Here is a 26,566-nt window from a genome sequence, read left to right as displayed (position 1 = left end):
CTGCTGTGGAAAGCCATATACATCTTGATCCAGCCCAGCCTGAGCATAAACACATGCTAAGCCAGCACTGTGCTGTTTTATCTTGCAAGTATAACGAACCTCTTGTGTGCAGGGACCTTCGAACAGGCTATACATCTAAGGCAAGAATAGTTGCAATGTGTCAGTTTAGTGTTGCTCTGCTCAGAGTCTGAGGAATTGGATATGGAAATGGGGGGGGGGGGGGGGGTCCGTGGCAGAAGCATGCATCATCACATGCTGCCTTCAGTACAGAGAAGCTGGCAGCACAGGGAATCCTGGACAGCAGTGGCAAGAAAGGATGCGATTAAACAGCCATGGTGGATCTGTAATGGGAACAGTGCTGTGGAGAGCTGCAGGTCTAGACTGAGGCCCTCTTGGGGAGTACGTGTCTGTGACAATGGGAGCGCTGCAGCTCGGAGCTGGTGCAGTCGGAGCTGTGTGGGAAGTGTGCTGACAGCCCGCTCTCACCGTCTGGTTCTCATCCTGACAGCCAAGTCGTCACTTCGGCTCTGCTCTGCGAAGTCTTCCTCCTGCCACCTTCCCTGCCCCCTATATGGTGGGATGGAGTGGGGATGCTGGCATGGATGGGATGCAAGCACTGGGAGCACCGAGAGCCTCAGGGGAGCAGGGCAGTGTGTGAGAAGTCCCTGAAACAACGGGGCAGGATGTGGGTGCACAGCGGATGGGGGAATGCACGGCCCATTCAGCCTGCATGACTGTGAAAGCACTTGGTCCGCATCCATACGCATGGGCAGTGGGGCCCATCTGTGCTCTCTGCCCTCTGGTAGCTGTGTCCTTCAGAGGTACTTTGGTGGCTCCGAGGCTGCAGAGCAGCACGTTCTGGCAGGGCAGGCTCTGACACATGCTCCCTAAAGCTGTTGGGAGCTGGGATTAGCGGCACCAGCACAAGGGTCCATCTGTGCAGCCGCGGCGCTGGATTAACTGCCCTGCGGCTCCAGTGCCTGCAGCTCTTTCAGGTGGTGTGAGGGGATTGCTGCTCCCATCCTGTGTAGGTGCCCTTGGTACCAGGGATTCATTGAAGGTGAGCAGAAACACCACCGTAAGTGCTCTCTAGGCCAGGGCAATTCATTTCCATGACAATCATGTAGCTATGATCAGCTATCAGCACAAAGCACCCGAAAAGCAATGAATCAGCTGCGCCAGTAAATCGAAGGAGCAAAAGCAAATGTTGGCCACCCCAGAGCCTCCCAGAAACGGTATTTTCCAATCTATTGGAGAGAAAGGTCTTAGCATTTAAATATTCCATGAACGCAAACACACTGAAAATGCCCCTGGAAATCAGTCTGAGTCTACAAATCAAATTCCACACGTGCTCTCTGAGTTGTAATTAGAAGTAATTTTTACACGTTTAAAGCATTACAAATACAAATGCAGTTGGAACTGATTACTGCTAAGAGCAAACACCCTGTGGAGCTTCATTAGGAGCAATATTTGATATTCATTAACCTTCGGTGTCTTTGGTAGCAATCCCTGAAATACGGCGTCTGCGCCTGCTCCCGGATGCGCACAGCCCAGGCGTGATTCTGCTGGAGTCCATCGCCGCTGCCGCCACTCCCGGGCTCTTTTGCCCCAGTGTCAATGACTGATGCAACCGAGGTAAGGTCCGAGCCCCGGCACTGTCGGACCGGTGCCGGTGCCTGTGCCATGCACGGCGTGCTCGGGGAAGCCAGGACACCCCCGAGCGGTGTTCGTGCTGCTCTGAGGTGGGACCCTGACGTCCCAGGTTTAGTTCTGTGCCTGGTTAAGGTGAAGCTCCTCGGCACCGTGACTGAGGGCAGAGGTCTGGGGGGCTCCATGCGCTGTGCAGTGAGCCCCGCGCCGCTCGAGGGGAGAAAGGCTCAGGGAGGCCCTGTCACCACGGCCCGGCTACAAAGGTGATGGAGACTCCCTTTTTAGAAGGAACCACCTAGGAAGGAGGCGGGGTGATGGGCACACGTTACTCCTCAGGGGGCTGTGGCTGGACACAAGGGTTTTCACACTGGAACACGCAACCACTGGAACAATCTCCACAGGGAAGGGGTGGATTCCCCAGTGCTGGACGGGGTGCTGGGACATCCCGTCAAGGTCATACTTTGCCTAGAAAGGCTGGACAAGGCGGTACTGGAAGTCCCGACATGGCATCCTATGAAGTGATGGGACCCTGTCATGTGGATCTTGGGGGTGTATTTACTCCTTGGCACCTCAAAGTTAAACAATGAACTTGTCCCTGCAGCCTTGCAGGAGGGAACAAGCACATCACATCACATCCTCTGGCTCCCGTGGGGACACGCAGCTCCGGGGCCGCTGACAAGGGGAGCAGGCGGCACGGACGGGTCCTGCCACGTGGCCCCCGTGGGCAGCGGCGAGGACTCAGCCCCCACCCCGCCGGGACGGGCTGGCACCGAGCACCGCCGACATCTTGGTGCCGCGCACGGCGGGGAAGGGCCGGGCACGCCCGGGACCTTCACCCCGGCGGTCCCCGGATGCCCGGGGGACCGCGGCCGGTTTTGGGCCCTGCAGCTCTCAGCGGGGCTCCGGGGACGCTCCGGCCGGCACTAGGCCCGGGGCAGGCTGCGCTGTAACCATGGTAACCGCGGCTCAGCCGCCGCGGCCCGGCTTGTCCCACGCGGCGGCCCGTAGCGCGCTGCATTATGGGCCGGGGGAATATGGCCGCCTCCTTGCTGTGGTGGTGAGGGGAGTCGGGCTCTCCGGCGCTGCAGGACGAGTTTCCCCTTCTCCCGCAGCCTGCCACCCGCTCCCGCTCGCTCCCGTTCCGCAGCTCGCCGACCCGCCCTCGGCCCGCCGGTGTGCGAGGGAGCTGGGAGCCGCGATGGGCCGGGCGCGGCTCCCGCCGCAGAGGGTGCAGGGCCCGCGGGGCTAGAGGCGCGAGTGGAGGCCCGGGGCCCGGTCCCCGCCGGCACCTCGGCCCTCCGCGGGGCCGGGCGGCGCCGCCTTCCTCCGAGCCCGGCCGGGGCTGCTGTCTGCGGGCGGCGGAGGAGTAGGAGAGTCGCTGGGTGGAACGTGCTGCTTCCCCGGGGCTCGTCCTTACCTGCACACCTGGGAGAGGAGCCTCCCGCTGCCCTTGCCCCGTCCTCCCCAGCGCCACCCCGCTCCTCCGCCCCCCGGAGGGATCCCTCGGCCCCCGCTGCGGGCTGGGCTGGAGGTTGCTGCTCACTTGTTGCCTGGTACTTCCTCTCTGATGGAGTCTGAGATGCTGCAGTCGCCTCTTCTGGGGCTTGGGGAGGAGGATGAGTCCGACCTGACTGACTGGAACTTGCCTCTGGCCTTTATGAAGAAAAGGCATTGTGAGAAGATCGAAGGCTCCAAGTCTTTGGCTCAGAGCTGGAGGATGAAGGACCGGGTAATGCTCAAGGGCAGGATGGGTTTTGGAGGAGGAGTGGGGGGATAGGTGGTGGCAAGGGAGGATTCGGTGCTCAGAGGGCTGCTGTATCTCACGCAGCAGCCTGTTTTCACATGAAATGCTGGGTGTTTGATCCAGTAGTTTGTGTGCTTGTCATATGGCACTGGGGAAAGCAAGCGCGGAGATGGGTCAAAAGTACTAATTTGAAGCTCATGGAAATACACTCTTTGAGTAGTTCCCTCATTTAAGATCTTTAAATGAAATTTGGACACTTGGTGTTTTTCAGGAAAGGCAGTAAAATTAATGAGGTGTTAAAAGTGTTTTCTGGATCAGCAGGTTAATGGTGCAAGCGCAAAGTGCAATAAGCATAGTCATTACAGTTGTCTGCGGTGGTGAGGATGCACGGAAGTGTTGTGGTTTTGAAGCTTGCCACCAGCATGTTATGTGGAGTATGAAATTAAGGCAGCTTTTGTGTGTGTGGGAAACTGAGATTTTGCTGACAGGAAAGAGTTACAAGATGAGGCACTTACTGTACTGAAGCAAGGTGCTTCCCTTGTGTTTGAATGTAAGTTGTATGTTAAACTGATAACGCCAAGTGTGGCAAAGAAGGATCCCTGCCTGGGGTCTCGAACTTGTCTCCAACTTAGATAGCTAAGTTAAAAGCAACCAAACAAAGCACCCAAGAAATGTCATGTATAATGAGCGCCACTCATTCTGTTCTTGGAATCTGCTTTGGGTTATGGGATTCTTCAGGTCTCAAAGCTGCTCTGCCCATAGCTTTGTGTTAATGAATATGGATGAATTCTTTTGGTGACCAATTTTCTGTTATGTTTATGATCTCTCTTGTAACACTATGGAATAACTTGGGAACTGCAGTTGAAACCTGTGATTCTTTCCAGAGTCATTATGACCAGGCGTGAGGATGCCGTATGTATGAGTCGGAATGTTCCTAGCAGGGCCATCACTTTACTGGTTGTGAAGTTCTGGGGAAGGCTCTGGCTGAACTAGAATCACTTGCCTGATTAAAATCATGTACCGAAAATCCAACTTGGCAGATCTTTAATGGGTTGAATTGAGGGGTTTTGGATGGAATTTAAATGAAGCAAAGAACACAAAGTCTTGTGGTACATCCTCTTTGAAGGGTTTTGGCAAGGAAGAGGTTTTTCTCTAGTAGACTGTGGAGGTGTGATGAGCTTGCTTGTCTATTTTAGTGGTCCCTCTGCCTTCCTGTGATGCTTCCTGATCTGCAGAGTTGTCTTTTTCTAAATTGGGAATGACATTGACTTGATCAAGTTAATCAATAGGTTGTACAGCTTAAGCGTGAGTAAAGTGTGAGTAATCAGCTGTCTTCTGTGTACTTGTTGCTAGATGTTTCCCATGCATGTTGCAGCCAGAGTAATTTCAATGAAGAGAGCAGTGGTTACAAGGGCCTAGTTCTGACCATGTTTATTCCTGAGGAGTTGCAGTCTCTTCTGAGAGTCCTCTATGCTGGGAAGGGTGTGCTCTTCATGTAGTAGTGTGCTACTCACTGAGAAGGAGCTTAGTGGAATTGAGCCCTGAATAATTCTTCAAGATATGGAGTCTGATTTTTGTAAATAAAATAGAAGCAAATCTGCAATTTTCTGTTTGGTCCTTCTGTTTTCACTATCAGCCTAAATCACTTTTCTTTGTATCAGGATTGGGGGTGCTGCTCATACATCATTTGTATCTAGACAGCTTTATCAGGTATTGTTGGGACAAACTTGCTGTTGTGTTTATTACTTTTTGCTCCCCATATTAAAAGCAACACATGGTCACTTTCCTCCAGGGTCAATCTGGCTGTCAGTCTGCTGCATCTCCTGGTTCCCTTTAGCTTCTTTTCCTTGGTTCTCGCCTCCCTTTCCCACAAGCCAGATCTGAGTGACTTCAGCATGCTCTTCTCAAGATGCCACTGAAAGAGATTTTCCAGAGGGTCGGAGGGGACGTACCTCTGGGTGTCACTTGAGAGTGTGGAAAGCATTCTGTTATTTTGAATTCGATACATTAACTTGTCAAAGCTCAGGATGGGAACTGTTACCTGTGTTTAAATGACCCAGCCTGTCTAAATCAAGGAATTCTCAAAGGTTAACCAAAACAGGTCTCTCTTTGCCTGAGTTGCAGGAAAATCTGTAGCATTGTTTTCCCTGTGAGTCATGAAACATCACAGGCAGTGGCAGATTTGGCTCTTCTTCATTGTCTTGAGCAGTCCTTGGGAGTGATCCTCCCTTTGCTGTAGTTAATGGGAAATGATTCACTAAGATTTGGGTATGGAGTTACTCTCTTTTTTTTTCATCTTGCTTCATTTTTCTAAAAACCCCTGAGTTTGTAGGAACTTGAAGGTTCTTTAGAAGGCATAATTCCAATAAGAGGGAAAGATCAAATAAGAAAAGTAACTAGTGTTAAATCTGGGTAAAATAACTGAACATTGACTTCCCCCCTTCATCCAGAAGGACTGCTCTGAAAACATTTACTCCTTCATCTCCTGCTTTCGTAGACTACATGTGCCACTAAAGTGACACTGCTTTGATCTATTATTTATTTAAAGGGTATTTTTATCACAAGAGGCTTGGAATTATGCTTTGTATATTGAATTAAATCTCACAGCCTCAGTAGCAACTGAATCAGGAAACTTAATTTAAATAAAAGCATTTCAAACACCAGGTTTTACTGACAAGTTCCCACCAAATTCAGCATATTTAAATTAAGATTTGTTGTACTTATATTGATTTCTAAAATGAGCAGAGAGCTACAAAGCTGGTTGTAACAGTTTTACTTCAGCATTTTTTTTCCTGCTGCCTCCTAACTTGCTGGGTGAGAATTAAATCCTGGTTTTATGAGCAGAGGAATACACAATGTGGTTTCTATGGAAATGCAGATTAAAGCAGAACCACATGCAAATGGGCTTAACTCAGACAAGCAGAATTCACCTGCCTGCATGGTGAATGCTTCATGTGTCAGAGGAGGTTAATGAAGGATAGCAGCACTGGAAGTTTGCACACATCATTGCAGCTTGAAAGGGTTGTGTCAATCTAAGGAGGTTTTCCAGGCGCTGTGGCCTGGCTGCCGCTCTCACTTTGAGCACTGGAGGCTCATCCCTTGGCTGAGTGTAGCTTAGTGTGTTCCTTGTGAGCTGAAATGAAGCAGCAGCAGTCTTGTTGGGGGAGAGGGTGGGAGTTCGTGTTTTGGCAGCAGCCTTCTCTTTGACTTACTCCATTTCCAGTATTTGCTTTCTGTTTGCTTATGCATGATCATGGGCTAGCAACAATTCAGGGAACTCATAACTCAGTGAGTAGCCCAGGATCTAAAGCAGATGGTATGTACGTAGCTTCTGTTCTTCCCCTGATCTGAAGATGAACTGATAGGAGGACCGGCATGGAGCACTTGGCTTTGGTGCTGTAGCGTGCTCCTGAGAGCTGGAAATGGTGTGACTCTTCCTGTCTTGCAGGTCAGTGGCTGAAATCCATTTTAGTTCAAGTGTTCCTAAAAGTGGCAGTTGCTGCCTAGTGAGGTGTGTGAACTGAGCAGTAGCACAGGGCACCACTGGCTTACAGATGTGTAAAGCCAAACAAAAGCCCAGCTTCTCCCCAGATTGCATCTGCTGCTGTAAGTAATGAGCACTGTCATCTAAGTTATAGATTTAGATCTTCTCTAACCTAGAACAAAGATCGTTTTGAATGAAGGTGGCTGTGTATTGATTGGATAGAGTTGGGACGCTTGTGCTGTACCTACCACTATCTACATGTTTTGATGTATGAGCAGAGAGGGGACTTTAATTAACAGCTCTGCAGAGTACAGCTAGTCACATCTTTTGAAAGAAAAAGGTCTCACCTCCAAACACCAGCAGGAAACACCGAAACCTTCAACTCAGTCAATTTCTTTCCCGTCCTGTCCATTTTCTCACTTCAGCTGACATGCAGGGGATGTAAAATGAGCACTGTTAGCAAAGGGAGCGACAGAAAAGAACTGTATCTGTGTTTCCCCATTAAAAAAAATGCAACAAGAGAACACATATATAATGTGCTTCACTTTTTTCTGTCTTGGCGACTGGTGTTGCTGAGCATATGGTGTTTGGAGAGGAGTTAGGCAATTATTGCTGCTTAAAATCAACATATATGTGTTGTAGGGCTGGTTATCCTCCTGCCCCCAGCATGCTTTTAGGAATTTGCAAGGCACTGTGAATAGACAGTGAAAAACCCCCATACACCTTGAAAGACAGACCTGAGTGCTGGGCTGGTGTAGGGAATTGCCGACTTTAATGAAAATCCTTATCTCTGTGTGGGGCTTTACCTTTAATTCCCAAATGTGGGAGATGTTAATAAGCAGTGGTGGAACCTTGTGCAGTGGTGGATGGCCAGATAGTAGCGGCTGCTTTGCATGAAGCACTCGTGGTGCAAACTGTGAAGCATCTGCTCTGCTGCCAGCTACCACTCCTTTACTCTGGCATGGTGCGTGTTTCAGTGGCTGAGAGGCTGAAGATAACCTTCAGTGAATGTTTTAGACATGCTTTGTTAACGCTTCTCTGGGTCTTACATTTCTTCCCTCTTCCCTTACATTTTCGTCAAGGCTGGCAGAGTTTCGGTTCTGTCTCTGTGGGTTATGTAGGCTTTCTGGGAAGTTTGGGGAGTTTCTTACATTTCTCTCTGAGATGCTGATTTAATTGGCTTGCTGCTGTGCTGAACTGCTGCCCTTGAACGTTTCCAGAGGTGACTGTTAGCGTAGATGGCCATGGGTAACTGAGGGAGCCTATTGATCGCTCTGTGTGTCATAGCTTTAACTGGCATTTCTAAGTAAATTTGATAAACCCAAGATGTTTGTCTTGCTCTCCTGTTCTTCTGTAAAGACTGTAGTGTAGGTGCCTCTCTCAAGAAATGATGTAATGAAATACCTAACATAGGTTTGTGTTAATGGCATTCTTTATACCACATCATAGCTTCGCTCTGCAGTAGGTGACAGTGTTCTGTACAGTGTGTCTATCAGCACAACCAGACATCTTCATCTTCGTGTTCCTCACGCTTCTGTTGAAATAACAGACTTGATCTTCTCCTTATCATTTTCTCCTCGTTGCTCCTGTAAGCTTACAGGTCTTTTCCAACCTAACTGATTCTATGATTCCATGGACACATTTTGAAAGGTAGTGCTAGACAGAGCAGGAATGTGGTGGAATGATGGAAAGAAGCCTGTACAGAATGCAAAGCAGATACAGAGTTGTGCTGAGGTGAGAAGGAAAGCCATTGTCACAGATCAAATGAGGAATAACACCTAGAAAATGGCTCATTGATTCTTTTTGTGTGTTGTATAAAGAAAACAAAGATCATAGAATGAAATATTTGCTTCCTGTTTTTAAGAAATGATTGGCAGGGACTTGAGCAGCATTTTGATTCTATGCATTAAGCAGCAGTTTAAAGGCAGTATTTTGGTGCTTTGCTGTGATAGGGCAAATCAGCCTACTTGGCTTTGTAGTTTTTAATCTGAAGAGCAGTGCTGTTGTGCCTGATTACCTTTGATCTCAGAGGGACCTTCAGAAGCTGAGGTCGCATCACGCAGAGAAGATGCACCATGTTCTCAGAGCAAGTAAATAGAAGGTGTATACATACATCTTGGGTCTTGATGGGCAGCAGTAATTCATCTAGAGGTGTCAGAAGTGCTTGTAAAATAAACAGTGAAGCCAGCAGTTAAGAGTCTACTTTGCGGGGAGCTGTGTGGGCATTACCGACTGCTCCTGAACTTTGTGTAGCAGCTGCAATCACTGGGTAAACGAACATGTTGGACATAAGAAACCCCTGAAGAAAATTTATAGGATTAGTGTGGAATAGAGAGGTTAGAAAAGGAAAACAAACACTGAGGAGGAGTTGATCTAGGAATCTAGTGTATGCTGTCACCACAATCACAGCAGGAACTGACCTTTTGGGCTACAGATGGCTGGAGACTACCTGCAGAGGTGTTGAATTATTAATGTTAACTGGAAGTGTTTCTTTGCATGCTGCTATTTTTATCACTGAGGAGAAGCACACTGAGTTGTGGGTTTTTTTCTTCATGACAATTCATTTCTTTCAAACTTCGTGTTAAAATACCCCCTTCCTTGAAACTGGAACCTCTGCCTTTTTAGTTGTTTTACACTGCAAACATTGCAGGCAAGCAGAAGAGAACGAGCACATTTCTTCTGCTATTTGGCCTGCTAAAGGGAAGATCCATCCACAGGAAGTGTGGTGTGGAAAGGGTAAAGGGAGGGCACCAAGTTAGGGCTTGATGATGTAAGAGGCTGCTGGGAGGGCAAGACATCAAACACCCGCTTCTACAGGCAGGGTCTGTGTTCCTCTGCCTGGTGGCAGGTAGAGATCATGTTCCCGTGGGGTACCTTCCGAGTCACTCCCTTCAGAAACCTTTCTTTGGAGGTGTGTGATCCACTGGACCAGGAAGGTCAAGGTTTTCTCTGCCTGACATGGGAAGTTGCCAGAATTCAGAGTGCCCATCTCCTCCTGTGGCTGATATGCCATGAATCCCATAGAGCCTCCCGGCAGCATGCAGATCACTGCAAGGGGTCACTGCCTTGTGAGAAAGCTTCCATGAGGCTTGGGAAGGAAAAAACCTGATTTTTGTGGTGCTGCAGAATGAATGCAACTGAAACCACAAGGGAGACCAATGTTTTGTGTTGCTAAACATTGCTGTTGCTGCTCAGTGTTTGGAGAGCTCCTTGTTGTAGTATTAATGGCATGTCTCCAGAGCAGTCAGCATCTTGCAGTCACCCGAGGAGCACCTACCTTGTGTTGCCTTTTGCTTGAGAGGCTTGTATTCAATCTGTGTAAATGTACATAAAGAAAAAGAGCCCAAAAAAGCCTTCAGAAAGGGGATGAATTCCCTGAAGGAGCAGGAGGGTTGAGCTGGGTGGCCAGTGAGGATTTCCAAAGAAGATGGGTGTGAGGATTTCTCAGTCGGGAATTCTGTCCCGGTGTTTGTATTTAATGCTGATAAGTTCACCCTCAGCTCTGGACAGTGATGTAGCAGCTCATATTTTATGTTTAGTGCTGTGTTTGTATTAACTCGCAGAAGCACTTTTAACTTCCTGGCGTAAACCCAGGCAGGTTGATCAGGGTTGAGTGTTCAGCTGTGACGTGGTTGAGCAGAAAGTTTTCAGCTTGAAAATTGCAGTGTGGAAATAAAATATTTATGGGTTTTAAAGTGTCCATTTGGGAGTGTTACGTGAGGTCTTCCCACAAAATTCCTCAGAAATTGATTGACTGACTGCTTGTTGGTATTACTTGAGTTAGAAGATGAAGCAGTGATGTGAGTCCTTAGTTGCTAACCTGTCCTTACTAACTAGTGAGAACAGGTTAGCAACAGTAAGAACCCCCAGCAACCGCACTGGGTTTGATCTGAGGTTACTCCCTCATCTGCAAATCTCTTTTGTCTCAAAATGAAATCAAAGGCAAATTAAAAATACTTCACAAGTTCTCTGATCTTTAGTATAATGTGTGAATTTTAATGTCAATGCTTTAGTAAGCGTCTTCTCTCCTTCACAGACACCAAAGTACCTCTACTCACTTAACTCCCATTCCTGATTTGGGAGTTGAATTCAATACTGTTACTTTTCAGGAAGAGCTTTTGGACCCAGTGGGTTTTGCAGTTTAAGTTTTGCAGGCTCTGAACCACAGTTATTAAACAGTTTTCAGTTGGATGCAGCATGAAGTTGTGAATTGTATCCAATTTGTCTTTTATTAAGCAGTCAAATCATACTCTATCCAGAGGATCCCACAGTTAGGGCTTCTATGGGTTTGATCTTGAGGCTTTGCTGAGAAAGCGTTTTGGATATTGGCTTTTCTGGAAGCTTGACAAATATTCCCTGCTTCATTTTTCAGTTTTAACAACAACCCAGTGACATGCATTCCGATGGATGTGTTCTTGAAATGTGGAGAAGAAAATTTCCACTGTCTTAATGATGGATGAGAATGTCCCCGTACTTCTCGTATTAAGAAGCTTTAAATATGCTACAGAGTTTCTGGTGGCGTGTTCCAAAGTTGTTCAGGAATGGGAAAAGCATTATTTGGTTCCTTGGGCTCAGGTTTTTGGTCTGTAATGATTCAGCATCATCGGTGGCTGTTGAGTAGGAGTTTGGGGAGTGTGAAAGTGCTGTAACTCCAACTGAAGATGTGTTCTGTAGTAGCACAGCAAATAGTTGTGCAGTGGAATACCTGATCGCTGTTGTGGGGAGGTAAGAGCATGGGAATAACCCCATTTGTCCCTGGGTCTGGTTAGCCTGTTGCATTTCATTACTGGCTTGCTGTTTGTGCTCAAGGAGAATTAAAACACTGAGCTTAGGAATAGGAAATCAAGATGAGTATAAGTCACAGCCAGATCTTGCTAGTAAAACACTGAGAATAACTCAGTGTTAGACCACAAGTGGGAACCAATAAATAAATGAGAAGGAAAAGACTTTAGCCGGAGCCTTTCTAGTGAAGGAATCATTTCTGTGTTTCCACTTCTAAGAAGAGATTTTGTCCTGCAGTTTTCTTAGTTTCCTTCTGGGTTTTCAGTGTGTTTGCCAGTGTTGGGGCTCTCTAACACCCTGCAGCACCTTGGGTTTCAGAGGCTGGGTGAGCTTTTTCCTTGTTTCTTTTATTTCCTATTATATTTTTCCTTTCCTTTCCTTTTTTCCCCTTTTTAATTTTTTTTCCTTTTTTTTTTTCCCCTTTTTTTCCATCTTCCTATGCTGCTGAGTACATGAAACAAGGGCGCAGGAAGGATGCCAGGGGCTCTTGCTGAGGAAGAATAAGGCACTGAAGTATCGGGTGCCAGATTTCTGCTGTTCTGGTAGGAAGCCTGTTCCTTCAAGTTTAAGACTAGGGGGAACTGTTTTCATCTACTGCCATTCATTGCAAGAGTCCATGGTGCAGGAGCTGCGCTGCTCACAGAGCCCAGGACAGGGAGTGCTGGTGGCTGAGGGATGGAGCTTCCCAGGCACCTCGGATCACTTGTGAAAACCAGGCCTCTTTTATAACATACAGATTTTGTAGAGGATGAACTGAAAAAAAATACGGGACTATTCATCCTTTTCATGCATTCTAGGAAGTGCTGCTTACTCCTTGCTAGCTCAGGGATGAGTAACTCCCACATGATTGCAGGGTTTTGCCAGTAAGAACATAATCAGATTTCGTGCTAATTTTTTCTGGGTTCCCCATCATAGACATGGGAGTGAGCAGACACTGGTCCTGTCCTCCCTTCTTGGTGTGAATAGCATCTCTCTGCTTCAGTTTCTGTATAATTACACACTTGTGTGGCTCTGGCTCATTCTCTAAGTGTGAAGTTTGGGTGTTTTTTCTTGTTTTGCCTGCTGCTTGTGAGCACCCTGGGGGAATGGAGGTGTGGGTGGCCTTGCTTCCGACAAGCCAGGGAGTGCTGAACACGTGATGGAAGCAACTCGAGCCACCTTACTTCTGTTTTCCTTCTCTGGTTTAGGTATTGGGAATGTAGAAAAGAGCATAAAGATGTGAAATACTAATTTCCAAGCTGTGTTTTTAACTGGCCATAGCGCTGGGTCATTGGTTGGAGGTGACGCATTGCTGGGTTTGGATGTTGTAGGGTTGTGGTGCCTCGTGTGTCTCCACAAGCAGTGGGAATGTGCTGCCCATTGGTTCCAGGGGCTGATACTGAAGCAGCAGCTGGAGCCAACCCAAACCGTTCTGTGATTCTGCGCTTAAGAAAATAAACAAAAACCAGAGTGAATGTGTTGTTATGGTTTAGTTGCTCACTTGGGTGTTTTTTCCCTTGTAATGCTCTTAGTTTTAATATTAGAAAGGACATCCTCTATTATAATATTGATCAGGGACCCTGAATAGCACATTCTCATGTTTTAATAATGTGTTTCAGTTGGACAATGACTATTTTAAGGTGAGCAGCAGTAGTCTGCTGATACCCATTTCCATGCTCTGGAAAAGAATAATGGGCTCTGGAAATAATCATAAAAAATAGGAACTCAAAGTCTCAGTACTGATCTATTTAAAAGAATGAAAAATTGCACCAGTCATCCCCTGCTTGGAACAGGGTGTGTCGAAGAGCAGGTAACAAAGGTTCACTGAAGCCCTTCACAGGTTACAGCAGTGATAAAAATCCAGCACAAACACAATTGATTTTGTTTTTACACTAAGTAAGGGGTTTCTTGTCTGTCTTTGCAGATGAAGACTGTTAGTGTTGCCTTAGTTTTGTGCCTAAACGTTGGTGTGGACCCTCCTGATGTGGTGAAAACGACTCCCTGTGCCCGCCTGGAGTGTTGGATCGGTAAGTCCTGAGACCTTCCAAGCTCCAGCTAACTCTGTTGTCAGTTACATACAGGAATGTTCAAGTGGTGTGTTTTGTGGACTTAAAACTGGGGTGAACAAAAGGAAACGGGGCATCTGACGTCACTGTGAGTTAATCGAGAGTCCAGCAGTAGCTGCTGCTTTGGCTCATCTTTCCTGCTTTGTTCTGAAATGGGATAGCATGGAGAAGACAAGGTGGTGATGAGGTGCTTGGCTTGCTTTTAATTGTGGATTTATAAATACCTAAGGAAATCTGAGCAGTTACGTCTTTAGAGAGCTGTGATCTGCAAAGGTTTGCAGTTACCCTGCGTCATACAGTGTAGGAATAAGCTTGTGTAAAATGCATGCACTTTACTGTATGGTGAGGAGACTGCTCTGAGGCTAATTTAATTGGGATCATGAATTCAGAAGTCCTGGAATTATTCCCAAGGATGTTTTGCCAGCAGTTCCAGCACCTGGGCTTGCTACTCTGGTGCAGTGTTGGAGTGAATTCCTAGGGTTTTGTGAAGAAATGGAAAGTTGCCTTGGTTTTGGAGATCACGTCGCATTATGAGGACGAGACTTATCTGAAGTAATTTTAGAAGGAAATACCTGGTATAAGAAAGCTTTCTGAGAGATTTGGGGTTTATCTAGGAATTGAAAATGTTCAGTCTTCAGGAAGTAACATGCAGAGCTCTGTAATCCTGAACTGTGGGGCTTACATTAGGCTGCAGAAGCAAATGAATCATTGCACAAACTGTATTTCCTAACAAACTTGCAGAATATCTCCTTTCTAACCTTGGTGTACCTGCTTATGAATCATGGCAGCTCATTTGTTTTAACCTAAAAATGCTGATGACTTTAAAGCAGTTAAAAAGCCATGAGCATGCACTAGCAAATACGTCTGTTCAGTGGGGAGAACAGCTCCAGTTTCTCATTGATACATTGAGAAGAGAGCAAAGAGAATTAGGAGCGTTGCAGAGTCATTAAATAAAGTTATTAATGACTGTCATCAGCAAAGAGAATGTTGAATGCAGCTTTCTAATGAATTGTTCAGTGTGTATCTCTACACAAGTAGTTGTTTCCATTTCTAGCCAACTTTTGGCAAAGGTAATGGCAAAAAATCTGCAGTTTTTTCACTGTACAGCGTTCTCCAGAGCAGCTAAAGGTGAGGATGGTGGGAGCGTCTTTGCCAGATGGGTAAGGAATTGTGGTGGTTGTTTTCATGCAATTGCTGCTGTTTACAGCCGAGCTGAGATCTCCCTTGTGTGAACACTGCACCTTGCTGTCTCTTCCAGAGGCACCCTTAGAGTATCCCGAGTGGTTTGTTTTTCTCCAGAGTGAAGCCTGAGCTGACATCTGTGCTGTGGTGTCAGCCTGGTGCAGGGAAGGCTGTGCCTGCACTGACAGTGTCCTGGCTGGTGTCTGCAGGGCTTTGGCCTTTAGTGTGTGCTCAACACGGGAGGCTGAGGGCTCACGTCATGACTCTGGTGCATGAGCTATATTTAGGAAAACAATTTATTTCCACTGTTTGGCTCTTGGAATGGCACCAGGGAACTTTCTTTTTATACAAAAGGGGGTTGTTAATAACACTAATTGCTCTGGAAGCACCCCAGGGTCTCTAAACTGTGTTCCTCTGCTGTCAAAGTGCACGTGAAGTGTTTTAAACTTCTTTTTCTGAAGTTCAGTTTGGTCCTTTTGAAGGACTCAAAAAAGAAATCTGATGTGTTCATGCTATTTTTCTCTTTCCTTTTTCATTTCTGCAGTAGCTAATGGCATATTAACTCACAGCAGGCTTCTGGGGTCTGAGCGGTCACCTCCAGGGATACCTTCCATTAGACCAGGTTGCTGCAAGCCTCGTCCAACTTGGCCTTGAATAACTCACTGATTTGGTTAATAGAAATATTTATAAAAACTAGCGAAATATTAGCTTCTGGTTTCTTTGAAGCTTGTTACTAGTGTCAGTTACATGGCCATGGTGTTTGGATAAAGCACACAAGATGAGGCTGTGCTGGTACGGATGGATGGGGGTAATTACCCAGTGACACAATTAACTTCTCAAACTCCAACTGAAGCATGCTCTCTGGAGCAGTCAGCAATGGAAGCAAATGAGGCAGGATTCTGCATTCATCAAGAAAATGTATTTATCATCAAATATTTAACCAGTTTAAATTTTTGTCATTATTTACTATAGAAGCCTTTTTTTCCTTATGAAAGAAACAAATGCAATGCCTTTCTTGTCTTTCAAAACCCAATTGTATTTACTGCCTTAGCAAGAGAAATCTTCTAAGTTTGACAGTCTTTAATGGTGTTTAATTTTTACTGGAGTGAAGAATCTGGGGATGCATTTTTCCATGAAGAATGCAGTGTTTGTGAATTTGAAATGGAATGTGTGTAGGAGCTTGCATTAAAACACCATGAAACAATCTTTCTTGCAAGCGGAACACTGGAGAGAGACAGGATGAAAAGATTTTGGCTTCTTTCTTCTGCAAAGGGTGGTGGTGTCCATGCTTTGATGTAGACTTTGGTCTCCCAGGTTGTAGATCTGGATTGTACAGAAACACAAAGTTTTAAATGCACATAAAATTGGAAATAATTTCTGCTTCTTGTCAAGCTGAGTGATTCAGGTGTGGTCAGAAATGCTCATTTGTGTTCTCTTTCCTAGATCCTCTGTCAATGGGTCCTCAGAAAGCTCTGGAAACCATTGGTGCAAATCTACAGAAGCAGTATGAGAACTGGCAGCCAAGAGTAAGTAATCCTTGGGCTTCCCCTCTGCATAGACTGCACACAGAGACACGTGTCTGTTATGTGGCCTGGTGGTCCTGCAGCATTGGTTGCTTTCCTTCCTCCATCAGTGTGAATGAACTCTTGCAACTGTTGAATTTGGTAGCTTTTCAGCTGATGCCCCTCTTGGCTCATGCTCTCTCTGATCACATCCTGGGGGCTGTTTAAAGTTCTACAGTGATTCTTTTAAACTGAGGTTCCTCTGACTTTATTGCGGATGTTGTGCAGTCAGTGGTTGAGGAGGGCTCTTGGGTTTGTTTTGAAACATGATTTCAGAGCTTGGTAACTGCCAATTCTGCCTAAAGTATGATGTGTGTAGATGTTTGTGAAAATGAATGTTTGGGGTAGTAGTAGCACTTTAGGAGTCAGAGCAGGAGTTAAAGCAGCATGCAAGCAATTGGCTCATTATTTCTTCTTTGGTAACATCTCACCTTTCACACAAGGGAAGTGTTTTGTTTCTGGATTTTTCAATGTTCCTGATTTCATGTGTCTCAGTAAATAAACTACAGAAAGATCTAAAGAATAACATTTGAAGTCTGCAGCATTTTCCAAATAGATTCAAAACCTGAGCTGTAGAGTCCTCTTCTCTGTTAGCATTCCCCAGCATGTTCATGGCCTTATCTGTATGCTCTGGGCAGTTTGGGTCAGAATATTCCTCTTCAAAGTACATGGACTATTGACAACTAAACCATAAATTTATCATTATAAGCATGGAATGTGTAAGCAGAGCAGAAATAGTAACTTCAATGAATGAACCTACCTGCAGGGGGGCTGTAATTTATATTTTCCCTTATGATGTGGTATGCACACTAATCTGGTCTTCATGGACCATGGAGACATGGTTTCTCTTCTTCCTTTTAGATTGTTTTCAGTAATGATGTGTGGGTTTTGTCAGCACCAGGGCTGTACTTTCTGTTTCTGTCATTACTCATTACTTTATTTAATGTATAAATAATCTACTGAGTGTCTCTGTAACGTCTGTTCGCATTAGTGTAAGAGTATGGTCTGTAATTGGGAAAGTTCCTGGTACTTCCCTGTCCTCTGTATAGGATGCCTGGAAGGAGAAGGTGCTTGTGTTAGCTGTGCTGTTAGATATTTGTAATCAGTCCTTCTATTTAAATAGATATGGGTTCCAGGCATTTACTTGCTTGTTTGTCATTTATAGAATCAATGCAGAGAGATTGCCCCCACTGAGGGTCTGAGAGTGTTTGTCACCAGAAACAGGCTTGTTAGCATGTGTGGGGTTAGAGGCTGTGAGTAAATGTTGTCGGGTGCATGCTAGGTCCCTCCTGTACTTTTCAATTCAAACTTGATGGAAATAATATTCAGAACAATTTGAATGTAAATGCAGATCATGCTGGTTCTTTAGCTCTTTGTGTGGCATTTCCCTGCTCCCTTATTCAGGGCTGGCTGGCTAGAGCTGGGTTTAGCATTCAGTAAAAGCTCAGTGTCCTGAAGGAGACTCACTGGGTTTAGTGGAGAATTGCCCACATTACTAAATCTGTGGGTAACTGTCCATGGGAATGCTTTTTCCTGAAGTGTTTTGTAAGTGTATGACATAAGGACTTGTCTCGGAGCACGGATGTTGTATACTTGAGACTGAGGCTTTCCTTTTGTGATTTTCATGGTTTTCCTCTTGGTACATTGACTTTTTTTTTCTTTAAACTGTCTCTTGCAGCCCAGGAATTGGGCAGAAAACTCAGATAGTGTCTGAAATCCAGTAGGAGAGGGAAACATCTTGATGCAAAGGTGAAAACAAATCTTTTTCTCTGCTCTTTAATAATGGAGCCCATATGACTGAGAATGAGGGTGGGCACCAGGAAGCAGCGGGGCACCAGGAAGCAGCGGGGCCCTGTGTGGGCAGACCTCATCTCACCTCACCCTGAAGGATTTGCAGGGAACACAAGGCAATCACTGAGCTCAGCTGCTTGTGTGGAAGGTGCGGGGTTCTGGCCAGTAAATCAGAGCCCTGTGGAGCATTGCAAAGCTGAACACGCACCAGTTTATTGCACTCTACAGGGCCCTTGAGTTTTCTGCAGTAATAAAGAGCTGATGTGCCATCTGCAATAAAACAATAGGAACATTATTGAATTTCCTAGACCTTTCATATAAATACTAATACATCTAGTTTTGTCTATTTCTCAGTGGTTTGGGATGGTTGAAGAATTGATGGAAGGAGGACAATTTGGGGAAAGCCAGGCACTCTGCAAGAGAGACCAAACCATGACATAGCTGACGTTACTGGGCTGTCAGCAGGGTCCTGCACTAGGAAACACCTCCTCAGTGTCTGGTTGTGAGTGCGCAAGTGGAGGGAGCCCCTGCTCAGGGGATGATGTCAGCAGTAAATGCTGTGTGAAGCCCTGTGAAACCCCTTCCAGTGCAGCCCCTGTCTGCTCATAACCTTTGGAGGTTGTTCAAATGCACTAAATACAAACAGCTTAGATGAAAAAGCTTAACAAGGGCTAAGCATGAAAATTCTTTGTTTCTGGAGACTCCCAGGCTGAGGCATAATTCCTTACAGCTCTTATCGAGTCTCTTTCTAAATAATCTATCAGCTTGCCATTGCCTGAAGTATGTCCTGATTAAATTTAAGGCTTTGCTTTATTGCTGTGTAGCAACATAAATTTGTGTGCTGCAGGAGTAAAAACCACTCCAGCCGTTGTCTCATCTGCAAAATGCTGCAGTTAAACAATATCCTGTCATTTCATTGCAATTCTCAGAAGAAAATTTCACTGGGGGAAGAGGGGAGATGACAAAGCTGTTGCCTTTATCTGTCTTTATCAAGAATTGACAAAACAAGTAAGAGTTATTTGAATTCAGTGTGAAGAGAATTTGGATGCTAGGGAGAAAGTGGAAAGAAAAACGAGACAGCTCTTACCTAGAGTTACCTGGGGTCATGGGGTTTGAGTTCCACTGGGCATGGAAGGGGTTAACCCTGAAAGTAATCTGGAAAGTAGGCTCAGTTATGGGAGGATAAAAGGGGTTGCTGAGGCAGCTAAGGATGAGAGGAGAAGAGTGAAAGAGCCCAGGACACCCCTCCCCCCCCAGATGCAGCCTGATGGAGGGGAATAAACTTCCCTGGGACTTTCTTCTGGCCATGGGGATCATCCTGGGGGCGTAGGAAATGGCTGGGGAACCCCATGCACAAGGAGAGCCTTTAGCAGAGACTGTGCCTTATATCAATCACTTTAATTGCCCAGAATAGACCACTTTGAATTTCTATTGGAGATTTTTCATGTGCTCTGGATTTCAAATATTTGGATAAGAATCAATCTGTTGAAATGGTATTTCTCTGCTGCTGATCTTCATCTCTTCCCTTTTGCAGAGCAGTGCCTGTGTTAGGTGCAGTGCTGTGTAGGTGACCAGGGAGAGCAGTAGTTTGCTGGTGCTGGCAGTAAGTAGCAACCATTTTCCCCCTTGTCTGGATGCAAATTCAGTTTTCTTGGCAGTGGTGCACGTTGTGCCAGTCAAAAGGCAGGAACTTTCCTTAGTTTAAAAGTCAACAGACTTTGTTTGAAACAGGAATAATAGCCTATGAATTCCGAGTGCTGCTGCAGTGGATGCTTTATGGAGATGCAGTTGCTAGCGGGAATTTTATGAGCAGAAGTTACTCTTACTTAACTCCCAGTTTACACCTATTTACCAGCAGAGCTGGGACCTGGGCTCTTTGCTGCAACACTTTGCAGTGCTGGAGCAAAGGGGTGAGTGGAGAGGTGGAGGTGGTGCTGCTGCTCTCTGCACAGTACCCTGGTCCTTTCCATGTGGACCAGCTTGGGAGCCTGGCTTTCTGCATCCTCTTGGCTGGAGTTCTCTGGGCTGAGCTGTAGTACAGGGAGCACCAGTTACACTGTGTAAAAGGATCCTGGTGTGTGGCACTGCACACGATGCCGCGAGGTGAGGCTGCTCTTTGATTGCTGCTGCCTTAGAAGGGTGTGAGACTTTCCCTTTTTCCCTCCCCTCTCTCATAATAGACACCTCATCACTTGGCTTCTGGCCTTCCCCCGGCAATAAAGTTTCCTTTGTTTCTATTGCAGTGTGTTTGCCTTTGAGAATGGGGCTGTGTAGCCAGAGCAGAACTGTAGGTTGCATGATGCACGTTACATAATTCAGGATGTGGTATGAGGTGCTCTGGAGCATATGCTGATTAAATTTGCATGAAATTATAGATTATTTTTTCTTTCTGTTGGCATTGGCTATGACCAGTTTCTTTCTTTAACTCCAAACTGACCAGAAAATTCTCAAGACCTTTCTTTCTCTCTCTCATGTCACTCGATGAGCCACCCCAAAGAATTTTTTTCCCTTTATACCCACTTGCCTAAATAAAACAAGGTCAATTGCAGTATTGAGTTTTCTAATTCAAGTTTAACTCCTTGCTGTCCCCCTTGTTCTCCTCCTGTTTCCTCCTTTTTTTGCTAAGACAGTCACCTGCACTGTTTTGATTGATGGAATTAGTTGTGTTTCATTATAGCTCCTCCTGAACAGACACCCCTGGAGTGAAGGAGAACCATGACCTATGAAAGGGAATAAAAATCCCAGGTAGGGGAAGAGCTGGATAAATCGAGAAGGCAAGATTAAATCGACTTTTAAAAGCCTTTGGGAAGGGTGGCTTGGAGTCAGACACTGGGATTTGAGATCTACAGCATCCCCAGTCACTGAGGATGGGGTGTTAATGTGGACACTGTCATGCAGCAGTTTTGCTTCTGTCCTTACGCAGTTCTCTTTTGGGTGCTCTGTTACTTTCATTAGTGCCACTTATTGAGAGACAGGCAGTAACACATCTGAACTGGCAGATCGAGGCATGTTCAAGGTCTTTTCAGCCCATTTCATTTACGTGGTCATACCCATTTTTTCACTCAGCTCAAAGAGGTGATATAGCCAAGGAGGAGCAACTGCAGCAATCCCTTACTGGAGTGGGCCTAAGGAAACTGAGGACCTCGGTACTCATCCCAGGCAGGCCTGGCTGCTCCTTCTCTGTGGGGCATTAATAGCTATGGTAGGTAGTTAACTGAACTGTGTTCCTGATTCTCCAAAGCTGTCGGTGCCAGGTTGAGACTCCCAGTGTGTGTCCCATTGTGCTTAACTATGCAGGTTTTTAAATAAAAGGTTTTCCAATTTTTCCCTAATCCGGTGTAGTAGGTGGAGTGCTGCCTCCTGCAGCTTCCATCCACCCACGAGGGATGGTCTGTGAGGAGCCTCCTACAATACAGATAGATTGTATTCTTTGTGGCAAGCTTTCAAGGAAACAGTGATGCTTTTCTGATCAAATGAGGCTGCCTCTTTCCCTCTTCTTGTCTGCTTCCCAACAGTTTTAATTTCAAAGGAAGTGCAGCCAAGATAGTTGAAACAGATCATTTGAAGCCTCCACCTTTTTGGTGCCTGTTTTCTGTTGTTGATGCTGTTGTTTCCCTCATTAGATATCTCTGGGCTTTGATACAGTTCCTGAGGTTTCCTTCCTTGCATTGCTTCTTTCTGCCTAATGAATTGGTAAGTTGCTGCTGCACATCAAAGGTTGAGCATTTCCTACAGAGTGACTAGTTAAGCAGGAAAGATAATTGAACGCATGGCCTAATTATTGGTCTCTGTGAGTCATCCTTTGCCTTCATTTCTGTAGGGTTTTTCTTTTTAAAACAACAGCAAATACTAATTGCTCTGGCAAAAGATCCTGTAGAATTCCAAAGGGGAAAACAGAAAAACTCGGTCTCCCTGCTCTGCAGATGTGGGAACATGTAACAGTAACAAAAAAAGCAGAGGAGGAATTAAAAAAAGACACTGTGACCTTGTTTAACAAAAGCAGGTTTTCCTAAGAGGACTCTGTTGTTTCTGAGTTCCCAACAGCCTCTTGAATTTGGCAGCTCTTTGAGGCTCTGCAGAATTGCTGCTGTATCAAGCCTTTGCTGTCTTGTTAAAGATCAACTGTCTTCAGCAGAAAGCAGCAGTTTTTTCCAGAGGGGAAAAAGAAGTCTGTTGTAGAAGAGGGGTCAACAAGTACAATTGCAAAACCACTCGTGCATGTTCTCATTCTATGTGAGAGGTTGTGCTGGTACTGTTCTGGGTATGACTGTAACCCTGTGCTGTTGTTACAAGATGTCCCTCTAGAAGCACTGGTAGTTTAGCCAGAAAAGCGCAAGTTTTAAGTGTGGTGGGTGCTGAAAGCCACTTTTTTGTCTTGTGATTACGGAAAATAATAGGGCAAATAAAGCAGGAGTTCTGACTTGTAGTCCTGTGATAGTGCTCTGCAACCTTGCCATCTGCTCCTCCACAGCACAGCGTGGCCCGGGAGGACACAAGCCCAGGGTTCGGTTTAAACCACCACCGAAGAGCTGCTTTCAGCTCTTTTGGGCTGAAGAATCTGAACTGGGCCACCTCTTTTCTTCTGCTACCAGGGCACTGAGTATTCAGAGGAAGTCCTGATGAACAACTGTAAAGATTTTAGCATCTGAAACCACTGCATGGGCTGCCTGGAGTTTTGTAGCCTGAATTGTGGCAATAGGTGCTGCTGAAGTAACTGCTTCACATGGGAGTAGCTGTACCACGTGTACATAAAGCTGTCCTAAAGCAGTGATAACCAAGGGATTTGGGAGTATGCGGTACAAGTGGGGAGTCTGCCTGCTGCAGTGCTGGGGCTTGGTCTGGGTAGAATGTGTTTTAATTCTTTTGATAGTGGGAAAAATATATGATAAATCTTTAACAAAGCACTAAAAATGAAGTGGAAGCTATGAAATTGCAGCAGTTAATGTAGTTTATACTGAGTTTGCTGAGATTTTTGTGGAAAACTGGGGCACAAAAAGGGAAACAGATACAGGCATGGGCTGATGTGGAGAAGCGTGTTCAGAAGATGTAAAAACAAGTCTTTCAGTGACCATGCTTGCTCTTGCTTTGCTTTCCCCAGTCTTCTGACAATAAGATCCATTCACGTTTTCCATTTCCTCTCTTTTTGTTTTGTATTTTATCATCAAAATGAGGCCAGAATTGGCAACAAGCAAGATTTGTGTATTCCAGGGTATTTCCATATGACCATTGTACTCTTCCTGGCAGTTTGTCCTGAGGTGGGCAGAAAGACCTGATATTAGAAAGGCTTCTTGCAAGAGATAAGCAGCTCTGGGCTCCAATCTGATTAACGTTTTTCTGTAATTACCACCCAGCCTCTGTGTGACCTATTTAAAAATCCCTTGTCTTCGTGTTCCTGCGAGCTGTGAATCCTGGGGATGGGAGACGGGGAGGAGTCTTCCCTGAGCTGCTTGCATAGACCCTGGTGCTCTTTATGAGCACCACTGGATATCCACTGGGACTGAGTCACTGCAAACTTTGACATGCAAATAATTCTGTATTAGGCAACTGAAGCTTCTTTCTGAATAGGCATTAATTTTGTGCAAAACTTAGGGCAGTAACAAAGAAAACTAGTTACATTTTTATATATCCCTAAGGCAGAAGAGGAAAGCCTGAAATGCTTTGGGTTTAACTCCTTTCACAGGGATCCTGACAAAGCCTAAACCTCTAAATGGTTGTTTTTCCTTCTCCTGACTCATTAGGCTCTTTGTTAATCTGCACATTGCTTCATTAAACAATTACTCTGCAGCCAGAGGAAAACCTGAAATTACTAAATAATTACTTAGCATTGAGAAGATGAACTTCTTCTTCTCATGTGAATACAGCTCAGTTGTTCCTCCCGGTGAAAATGAGGAGCTTTGACCAGCACAGAAAGATGAGTTTGAGGATCTGCAGCCTAAGCTGGGCTCCAGGTGGTATCTAAGTTTATATTTAAGAAATAAGGAGATGCAGAGCCTGAAACTTTAAAGAGCTCTTAAAATAGCGGTTACAAAGAAGGAACAGTGCTCAAATGACGCTGCTGCTTAGGAGCGCTGTTATTTGACTAAGCAGGTTTTAAGGATGTGTCCTGGTGTGTACTCCAAATCCCGTCAGAGCATTTTGTGCTGTGCCCCATCGCAGCCATCACAGTGGCATCAGGCTGAGGGGCAAGATCTGGTGTGTAAGAAGCAGCTTTAAGTTGTTTGACAATTCCTTCTATTTAAAAAGAACCAATTCTTTACCAGCCGTCTCAGGACGCTTGTTTTATTTGATCAGATTGGGAGGGGTTGTACCGGGTAGGCTGGGGGGTGAACCCTGTACATCTTGGAGCAAACTTGTGTGTAGCAGCTGGTAATTGCAGAGAAACACCCCTGTCACTGAATCTGTTATAGCATACTCAAGGTTAGTACCCTTGGTTGTTGTCTTCCCTGTCAACATCAGCTCTCAGGAACACAGTGCTCAAAGGAGGTTTTTTGGAAGCATTGGTGAATCCTGAATCCACATAATGAGGATCAGGTTCTTTGGAATTCATTTCACATTGGACTTAAAAGCAAGGTCAGAGGCTCTGCAGAGGAAAGGTAAAGTCACTCCACTGCTGACTACAGTCCAGTGAATAAATGCTCCACGCTTACAATGCATTTGCTCTGAGACATCTGGCAAATGAAGCTGTTGGAATCTTGGGCTGCTTGTGAGTATCCTGGCACGGAGGAGAGGGAGATGGATTTTTAAAGGCAACCAGATACCTGCTGAGGACTTGCCAAAGACTTGCAAGAGTCTTCCTTAGGGCTTGGTTTAGCATTTGAGCTGGGGTGTCTGTAAGTCACAGTGCATGTCACTGTAATTAATATTTTTCAAGTTAGCAGGAACTATTAATTTTATCAGAACCAATTTTTTATGGCCTGTGTTAACCAGGTTAAGCTGTTGCTCACAGCATCCATTTGGGATTTCCAGATGCTCGCTGGTATTTAAATATGCAGCTTTTTTATTATCTGTGAATAATCCTCGGAAGTTTATATCAGGGTCATTTCATATGGCCACAGCCTAAGATCAAACCACCTAAAAGGTGTTTAAAAAGAAGTAAATAGAAAGCTTGCAGCCTGTGAATATGGCTCAGCCCCATTTGTATTTGCCTGCATGTCTCTAACCTGAGAGTTATTGTGGTCATATCAGCCTGCACTTAGAGGCAATTGAGTTTATGATGGATTGGTAGTAGGAATAAATTGAAATCACTTCTCACACTGCTGAATCGATCTCTGAAGTTACCACCTAACGTGCTTCTGCAGCTCCTCACGTCTCGGCTGCCACGTTCTGCAGGCTGGGACCCAGCACAGCACCATCCTGCTCTGGCACTCAGCATAAGGACACTGACAGCAAAGTTGCATCTGTGCAAATGTGGTGATACTCCAACCCCCCTGTGAGTGCAGGCTTCCCCCTCAGCTCCCTGCTAGGCAGGTTTGCTAGGTCCCTTGGGACAAACCACTCTTCTTCCCAGGCATGACAGCAAACTGGAGTGATTGCGGGCTCCTGTGAGCCTGTGAAGGGCTTCTGTCCTACTGAGGTTGTGCTGCTGTTTTCTCTGTTTGGGATGGATGGGGAAGACAGCAGCAGCTGGAGTCCATTGCTTTTGGATAAAATGTCAGCTCTCCTTTAGGGAAAAGGATCCAGATTTATTACAAGACATACTTGTTATTGATGTAGCAAGGGTTATTCTAAACAGATGCTTGCATGGGGAAGTGAAGAACATGTCACTACATGAATTCCAAAGATTGAATATACTCCTGGCTGATTTCCTGAGGAAGCCAGGCTTTTACAAGCATGCAGTGTGGGGTTGCATCTTGCACCTACCCAACATCCCAGCACCATAACACGTCACCTGCCCTTTTGAAATGAGGGGGAGAAATTGGGATTTAAATGTAGTCCTAAACACTGATGTGGGAAGAGCTGGGTGGAGGCAGGGACAGGCTGTGCTGCTGCTCTGGTCAGCTGAGTCTCAGCCCAACTCCTACTCAACTCATTAACAGCTCATTAACAGCTACCAGTTAGGGAGGGCAGAGAAAACACCGTTAACACCCAAATCCTCAGCCTGAGATTGCATCTGATGAGGTGAAAACACAAAAATGAGCAGTAAAGTTGAGGAAAATTTGGCTTGATTCCACTGTTCAGGAGAGAATATTCTGTGTAGATTGTTCATTTATTGTGAAACTGTGCAAAACTAAAAGTGTTCTTGTACAGTTCTAAATTTGTCTCCTCTTTGACGTGTTTCCAAAGCCTGTGCAAATTCAGGATCCTAAATCTTTCTTTGATGCAAGAA

General features: G+C 45.6%; 1 protein-coding gene across 2 annotated transcripts in view; it reads left to right on the top strand.

The window, feature by feature from the left end:
• Positions 1-2,662: 2,662 nt before the first annotated feature.
• The window catches only part of RPTOR (regulatory associated protein of MTOR complex 1), a 114,552-nt gene continuing 90,648 nt past the window's right edge, over positions 2,663-26,566 (top strand). For both annotated transcript variants that reach the window (XM_065693373.1, XM_065693372.1), the window contains exons 1-3: positions 2,663-3,379; positions 13,564-13,666; positions 16,331-16,413. In XM_065693373.1, the coding sequence (XP_065549445.1) occupies positions 3,218-3,379; positions 13,564-13,666; positions 16,331-16,413 (348 nt within the window). In that variant the 5' untranslated portion in view covers positions 2,663-3,217. The remainder of the gene's footprint in view (positions 3,380-13,563; positions 13,667-16,330; positions 16,414-26,566) is intronic.

Source organism: Lathamus discolor, chromosome 13, assembly GCF_037157495.1.
Source record: "Lathamus discolor isolate bLatDis1 chromosome 13, bLatDis1.hap1, whole genome shotgun sequence".
NCBI lineage: Eukaryota > Metazoa > Chordata > Aves > Psittaciformes > Psittacidae > Lathamus > Lathamus discolor.
The sequence above is the reverse complement of the archived record's forward strand: the minus strand, read 5'-3'. Positions and strand labels throughout refer to the sequence as shown.